At 38.5% G+C, this 8,131-nt stretch overlaps 1 protein-coding gene across 1 annotated transcript; it reads right to left on the reverse strand.

Moving 5' to 3' along the window:
* Positions 1 to 1,391: 1,391 nt before the first annotated feature.
* Positions 1,392 to 2,145, reverse strand: ATXN7L3B (ataxin 7 like 3B). The gene has a single exon (XM_024736984.1). The coding sequence runs from the start codon at positions 1,779 to 1,781 to the stop codon at positions 1,488 to 1,490; it is 294 nt and encodes a 97-aa protein (XP_024592752.1). The 5' UTR covers positions 1,782 to 2,145; the 3' UTR covers positions 1,392 to 1,487.
* Between the last annotated feature and the right edge of the window lie 5,986 nt (positions 2,146 to 8,131).

The following is an 8,131-nucleotide window of genomic DNA, read 5'->3' on the forward strand; positions in this document are numbered from 1 at the left end:
CCACCCCTATACACTTCATAAACTTCAATCAGGGAGTCAAGTGGAGGGTAGTTTTGATACCCAGCTCACACTTCCCATCCTCCCCTATCCCATTCCCTAAAACCAGAGGGTTTCTGGGGGCCATTTCCTGACTTCCAAAACAAAAGGACAGCTCTTGTTTTCAAGAGGTCCAAAGGGAACTGAGTGGAAAGGGCTGCCCTTTGGGAGGGGCAGAGAAGGTGGTGACAGTCTAGATGTTCACTGCAACGGAGCTCTGTGACTGCCCAACCCAAGGAACAGGGGCGTTCAATAGGATGCTGCACAGTCAGATGAGAGTTGACCCAGTCCTGCTCCTTGGCTCCTAGCACTAACCCATTCACATTAGTGAGTGCGGCTGAAAAAGGTCCCCTCTGGGCTCAGCTTTCAAACCACAGCCTCCTGCACAGCCATGATGCTCTTCCATAGTTCACTCCTGCCCCGAAAATGGGAGGCAGGTAGTGGCCTGGCACAATAACCAAGTCAGACCCATGGACTGGCTAGGTCACAAGTAACTCAGAGTAGGAAAACGCCCCACCGAACTGTTGTCCACAGCATAATACATCCAGATATGAATCCTGCAGTCTGAAAGATCGTGCATAGTCGCAGAAGGCCCTGCTACCTCCCCAAGGGATCATAACTTAATCCTCAGCCTGCCTGGATAACCAAGTTATTCATCTGCTAAGCCTATGCCACCAGGTGGGTTGCAAGAAACAGGGCTTTGTTCAGCAAAACGCTAGCCCATGTCCCCAACTCCGCTGAAGTCATTGTTAAATGCTGGACCTTTGGGAAACTGGTGGCTTTGGGCTTTTCTTCTTGTTGGCGTCAAGACCACAGTGCTTCTCCTACCAGATTCAGCTGGGAATTCTTTTTCTTGGCTTTCCCAGATTGGAATGATTAATATCCAGATCTCATAACTGACTTTCATTTGTCTTGGAGAAGCCCAAATCAGAGGCTCTGCGATCAGAGGTGCAGTCCCACTGAGGCCCAACAGTTAAGGCCTGACCATCAGTTATGTCCAAACGGTCAGTTATCCAGAAAGCCCTTGACATCAGGCAGACAGAAAGGCTGAGGAGCCAAAGAACTTTATATGCTGAGCACACAGATGCTCACCTGTGCACTGGGGACAGTACAGGGTTCTTGTGCACTTTCTGGTGTGTTCAGAAATCAACCACTGCGTGGCTTGCAGGATGCACAGCACAGCTCCTCCTGTCCAGGATTTCAAAGCTGATCCAAAGGTAATACACTTATACAAGGATCCGAATTCCTAAATTCTCCACTCCAAGTTTTTAAAGGCTAGGTTCTTCAATGGGAACTGGGACTTTTGTCTGATTTTTTTTTTTTTTTTTTTTTTTTTTTTTCCCTAACCTCTAAAATTTTTTTTTTTTTTTTTACTTAGCTACCTAACTTCTCAAAACCACAGGACTGGTCTTTGTTATTGTCCTGGTCACCATCAGACTCTCACGTTGCAGCTACTGGAATTCCGGAGGTGAGCGTTGCAGCTGCTGATCAGGCCCATTCCCAGATTCTCCAGGAAGGGAGCAAAGCGGAAGGCGACACGCTCCTTTATCTTCCACTGGCTGAATGCCAAAATCCTTCACGCTACCAGTCTCTGCGAATTCCAGGTAGAAGTAGCCACACTTGACTGCCCGGTGCACCTCAAAACAGAAGCCCAAACAGGAATCCTCTATTAGGTCTACGTATATCTCCTGAGCGATGGCCTCTAGCTTGTTAGTATCCAGGTTAGCCAACGAAATTTCCTCCATTTTAATCTGTACACAACCGTGGAGAGGGCGCTCGGATTACTCACAGCTGCACGGGCGGCAACACGTCGGGCTCGGCCGGCCGCGCCTAGGCCTACAGGCCTGTCAGGGCCGCGTCTTCAGCAGGGAGGGCGGAGGCGTCGCGGTGGCAGCGGCAGGGCAGCTGCAGCAACCAGCAGCGACTGCTCCGGAACCCCAGGTATCTCCGTTTCTTTTGGCGTCTCCCCGGATCTGAGACTATCAGCTCCGGCTGGTCCCAGACTCACCGCCGCCAAACGCTCTCGGAGCCTCTCTCCGCTACCCCGGCCTCTTCCGCTTGCTGGTCCGGGTTTAGCCCCGCCTCCCCACTTCCGCTCCTCGGCACGCCTGCGCATTGGCCCCGCGCAGACTCGCCGGGTTCCTCCCTACGCGCAGCTGCTTGGAAAGGCTTGGAGTTTTAGGAAAATGAATGGGAAGAACTAAAACGTATCAGACTGTCATTACCTTTAATTGTAAAAAGATGATAAGGAGGCTGTTTTATGTTAATTTTTTTGCAGATTTAAACACTCGCTAATGAATTCTTTGTCCATGCTTAATCGATTCCCTCTTGAAAAAGGCAAATGACAACTGTGCATATTTGTGGTAATGATCTGAAGTACAGTTTTAGGACTAGTTCTCCGGATACGTTTGAAAATTTGACATATAATTGACTTACAATCATTTATACTACTGCCGCAGTTGTCATTTAAATCCACTAGATGGTGCAAGGAAACAAATTACACTAGAGTTTATCATTCAGTCTTCTTTTGAATGAAAAACTAGGCACTAAAGACATAATTCATATATATTGATCACATGAACCTAAGGCATTTATTTCATTTATAAGACCATTAAGTCAGTGTGACTATAAATAGATCATCATATACTGTACATCTCTAAAATAATTCAAAGAGAAAATTATATGTATATTTTCTATTGAAGAGGGAGGAAACCTGAAATATGTTAAATACACTGGGAGGTAAAGGAATCTTTTCCTAAAATTGTGCTGCATGAATTGTGGGATCTAGAGCCAGTCTACCTGGGTTTAAATCCTAGATCCAACATTTAACAGTTCTGTTTCCTCATCTGGATAAAGCTAGTTCTCATTTAATAGTTAAAATTAAATGATATTTTTAAAAAAATCTTCTTGTGACAGCTTCTTACATGTAAGTAAGCATTCAGTAACTGTCAGCTATTTTAATCATATCAGTTATGGACTTGAATATAAGAAAATTTTCCTGTATCTTGTTAGTTTCCACCCCCACCACTGTGAAATAGAGCAGCCTCTTGTACCTTTATACTTTATTAAAATATAGCTCTAGCCAAAGAAACAAAATTTAAAAAACAATACATATTTGTATCTGTCTGATTCTATAATTTCCTTTCCAGAGTAAAGGAAAATATAGACATGTATCTTTCCAGATACAAATAAAAACTTTCTAATGTATATAATTATCCAAACACTATTAGTTTTAGAGTTCATTCTTAATATCTTACTCTATATTTTTATGAGTAGAAGGTTAAGTACCAGTTTAACTTATTGGTTTATGAGTACTTAGCTGGTACTTGTACCCATACAAATTTTCTGATTGTGTATTTTGTCATCCTAAAAAACACAAATTGGCAGATATGGAGGAATTTGAAAGCCTAAGCTATTTAAGACGCATGCATGACAAGAATATTTTTATCTGGGACATAACTTTTTTTCCATTGCAGCCTTTGTGTAATTTATACATTCTCCATTCAAAAATTGGTATCATGTTTTGATATAAGTTGAAATCTGCATATAGCCATGTGCTAAGCCACAAAATATAATGATCAAGTGCATAAGTTCTTGAGTCAGACTGCCTCCCTCCTACCAGGTACTCTCTATGTGAACTTGCCTTATGTACTTCTGTAAATCACAGTTTTCTCATTGTAAAATGTCAACGACAATTCCCACCATAAAAGTTTGCTGTGAGATTTAAACTTGACAATGAATTTAAAAGTCTTCACAAAGTGTCTGACAAATAGTATATAATATTGTTTACCTATCTATTACATGTCTAGTTAGGTAAGAAGATACAGATGTAAATACAATCATTTCCACTCACTCCTCTCCCATGCCTTCTCCAAATTTAATTTAAAGCAATGATTCTCAAATATTAATGTGTATATAAACCACTCAGAGATCCTTTTAAAATGCAGATTATGATTCATTAGCTCTGGAGCAGGACCTGGGTTTTCGCATTTCTAACATATTTGATGCTGCTGGTTCGTGGACCGTACTTTGAGTAGCAAGGAACTAAAAGGGCTTGATAGTGGGCAACTTTTCTTCATAGTGATTGACTCCGATAAAATTTGTTCTCACCAAATTATCATGAGATACTTTGCATGCTTAATTTTGACAGAAGAAGAATAAGTGATTGTTTTTCTACCCTTTAAATCCTCCTTATATTATGAGAGTTAGAACTCAAATCTGCAATTTATTTAATGCAGAGTGGTAGTCAATAAAGCTTACTTCAAAATATATACAAGAGACCATAATATTAATTGAAATTCAGATAATCAGGACTATGCCTAGGTTTAGATATCCTGTCAGTATTTTATTATATTTACTCTTAGAAAAAGAACACTCTCATGACACTGAAAATGTGTACTTATGCTCATTGTCACCTTGTCACCTCTCTTCTACTTGTATCATTTAAGATGGCCTTACTTCTTGTTAAAATGTACTGGAACTCTTTATGTTAAATCAATGACATGTCACAAAATGAAGTTAGAAAGAACTTTGTTCCACTGCAATTAATAGGGTTGAAGGTATTTAAGCCTTTGGTATGCAAATCTTTTTTAAAATAGAAACTCTCCATTATCTAAATCATTTTTCTCAATACAAAGCAAGTAACAGGGGTTGATTCTTCATAAAAGAGTGATCTTCAAAGAATATGTACATCATATATGCTTAAAATATTTAGTGTACAAATTAAGGGAAGTAAAATTGTATTGTGAAATTTAGTTGTCTTTGATTATTCTCTTCCCATTCAATAACTGTAATATATGCAGTGGGAGAATCAGCTTTTGCAAAGAGGAGCATCTTTTAAATTATTTAAAGGTTTTTATTAAAGACTGAAATTCCATGCATTTTTTTTGTATTCACATAAAATAAAACAGTGAGACAGCAGAGTGCATTCAGGAATAGACCTGGGAGCCCAAAGACCTGAGTTGCTGTCCTTTTTCTGCCACTAACTTATCAGGTGACCTTTGGCAAAAAGGTGAATTCACATTTGTGAAAACATGGACTCATGTTTTCTGAATATCCCTTTTAAAACCAAATTTCTGTGAATCAAGAAATCTGAGGAAATAGATTTCACCAAATGAAGGGTCAAGTCACTTCTTATGTACTGGCCAACAAAGTTCAAATGTTGGATCCTGAGGGTTTTCTTACCCGAAACTAATCTGCTCTACTACCTAGGGCATCTTGAAGCATCTCCACATGTTTGGGTTAAGGGCGTTCTTCATCTACTGAATACCAGGTGCGTGTTGTAATTATCTTGCCTAACATCTGAAGATGTTGCCTGTACCTGTATGTGGTCATTTTTAGTTGAAAATTTTAATTTATCTAGTGATCTTGACTCCTATGAAATCCATTTTCATCTATAAAATACTAGTTAAAACTTTACTTGCTTTTCTTTAGTTACCTAGGTTCTTAAGGTAAGTGAATAGTAAATCAGAGAGAGAACATTTGACTATATTGTCTTCTTTTATTCACAGGACCATGCTTTATGTCAGAAATAAGCTATATAGTATTATGCCTTTTTGTCTGTAATTTGCTAAAAGAAATATATGTGTGTCATAGCTCAACAGTAAACACTCACATGTTTTTCTAGGCATGACCAGCTTGAAGTTGCAAATCCATCCTCTGCTGAAATACATTCTTCAGGATTTGCATTTAAAAACTGATTATCATGACTTGCATGAGATTCTGAGATGCCAAAATTTGATATTAGATAAGGGCGCCATGCTAAAATTGCAATGTCAAAAATAAATTTACGATTTTAATCTGCCCTATTAAATTGTGAAATCAAAGTGACAGTGAACTTTGGCATTTATGACAACTCTGGCTTACACTCTACTAAAGAAAAAAACACTGTACTCCTGAGCTAACTACAGTTAGTAAGTAGTGTAGTATGCTAATCTAAAATAACAATTTTAGGACTTAGCATAACACAGTCTTTTTTAAAAAATTGATCTTTTGATAGATAATTGATCAGCATCATTTTGATCTATGGAAAGGCTCTCTGGAATTATTTCCACATATTTGTATGTACAGGAAAATGTTGTTAAAAATATTTTTCAAGTGTTTATGACACTGTCTTTGAAGATTATAAGCTATTTCTTAAATAAAAATATAATAATTATTGCTGGCCTCCCCCTATGTGAGAGAGTCAGCCTGGTAGTGCAGAGAAGGATATCTGTTTACCTTATATATGAATATAAGGATGGGCCCAGAAAAATTTAAACTTAAACACTGAAAATCATTTCTTTAAAAAAAAATTATTTATTTAGACTGTGCGGCATGTGGGATCTTCCGGACCAGGGCACGAACCCATGTCCCCTGCATTGTCAGGCGGATTCTTAACCACTGGCCACCAGGGAAGTCCTTGAAAATAATTTCTGATTAGGCAATGCTGATGTGATATGGCAACAATTAACAGAGACTTAAAAAAAAAACCAACCTTATTTAGGAGAATTTCAAGCTTACAAAAGTGTTGCAAGACTATTACAAATAACAACTTCTATATACCTACTCTTCACCCAAGTTTACTTAACATTTTGCTCCTTTTACTTTCTCCATCTCTCTCCCTCCCTCTCTCTCTTTCTCTCTATCTCCCCTCCCTCACCCCACCACTGCCCCCTTCTCGCTGAGGTTTCCTTTTCACAAACTACTCTGAACTATTATTTTTCCTAATCTATTTGGCCAGTAAATTGCAGATATCATTCCTTGTTATCCCTAAATATTCAATGTGTGTGTGCCTTAAGAACAGGCATTCTTTTATATCACCACAATACAATGAGCGAATTTAGGATTTTGACTTGTTTAGGAATTACCTAATATCTTAAGTCTAAAATAAACTCCATATACAAATATTTCCAATTGTCCTAATAATGTCCTTTACAGTATTTTTTCCCCTGGATCTAATCCAAGATTACATATTGCCTTTACTAACTGTGTCTATTCAGTTTCCTTTAATCTGGAAGAGTTATATAGCAGAGAATTTTGAGAATAAAAGGATATTGTACACAAGTTCAAATACATTCCATTTCAATAGAATATAAGTAGAATAAAAAATATTTTTAAAGACATGCAATTTCCCTAATTAAAGCCTTGATTATGGTAAAAATATATCTTAGCAGATCAGGATGCTGTAGCAATGTTGCTTGAAAATAAAGTTGATGATGAAGAAAGTTTATCTACCAGAGTAAGTTTGCAATGCTGACATGTCAGGGTTTTTTTTTTGACATAGATGCCTTCTGGAACTTCTATTACATCCATTTTTAGATATATTTAATGACAGTAATATTGATTCCTTCCCTGCTAATGCATGTACTTTAGGAGATCTTGATCTCGCTAACTCTAGTTTTGCCAAGCACAATACTTTTCAGAAATATAACCCTCAAGGCTGATGAAGAGTTTCTATCATGATGTAAACTGTTGCTTGGGCCTGTCCTGATTAGTAAAACATGCCTTTTGGTTGCTAGTACACATCAGAGTAAACCAATGGAAAGTAACATCTAAACTTAGGAATCATTGAAAATAAAATCATGGCTTTCTTCACTTAAACAGTCTAATAGTAAAAGGAGGAAACTATAATAATATATTCAAGTCTGATTTAAAAAATTAAGGCCAGAGATGTTAAATGAATTGTCCAACTAGTTGGTGGAAGAATTAGAACTAGATGTTAAGGTTTCTAACTCCGAATTTTCTTTCTGTTACACAATGGTGTCTCCAGTACATACTTTTTTAATTTCAAAAAAGTCAGTAGTGACTACTTCCTAGAATGTATTTGGTAAAAACACTTTAGAGTCAGTGTTAATATGTAATACATCAAAATCTTACTGCTGGGCTTCCCTGGTGGCGCAGTGGTTGAGAGTCCGCCTGCCGATGCAGGGGACATGGGTTCGTACCCTGATCCGGGACGGGAAGATCCAACGTGCTGCGGAGCGGCTGGGACCGTGAGCCATGGCCGCTGAGCCTGCGCATCCAGAGCCTGTGCTCCGCAATGGGAGAGGCCACAACAGTGAGAGGCCCGTGTACCGCAAAAAAAAAAAAAAAAAAAAAAAAAATGTAACTGCTA

The sequence above is a fragment of the Neophocaena asiaeorientalis genome, unplaced genomic scaffold (assembly GCF_003031525.2).
Source record: "Neophocaena asiaeorientalis asiaeorientalis breed wild unplaced genomic scaffold, Neophocaena_asiaeorientalis_V1.1 scaffold134, whole genome shotgun sequence".
In the NCBI taxonomy this organism is placed as follows: domain Eukaryota; kingdom Metazoa; phylum Chordata; class Mammalia; order Artiodactyla; family Phocoenidae; genus Neophocaena; species Neophocaena asiaeorientalis.

Bases quoted from the DNA above. Each gene is read 5' to 3' on its own strand.
- ATXN7L3B (XM_024736984.1), bottom strand. From the start codon at position 1,781: ATGGAGGAAATTTCGTTGGCTAACCTGGATACTAACAAGCTAGAGGCC.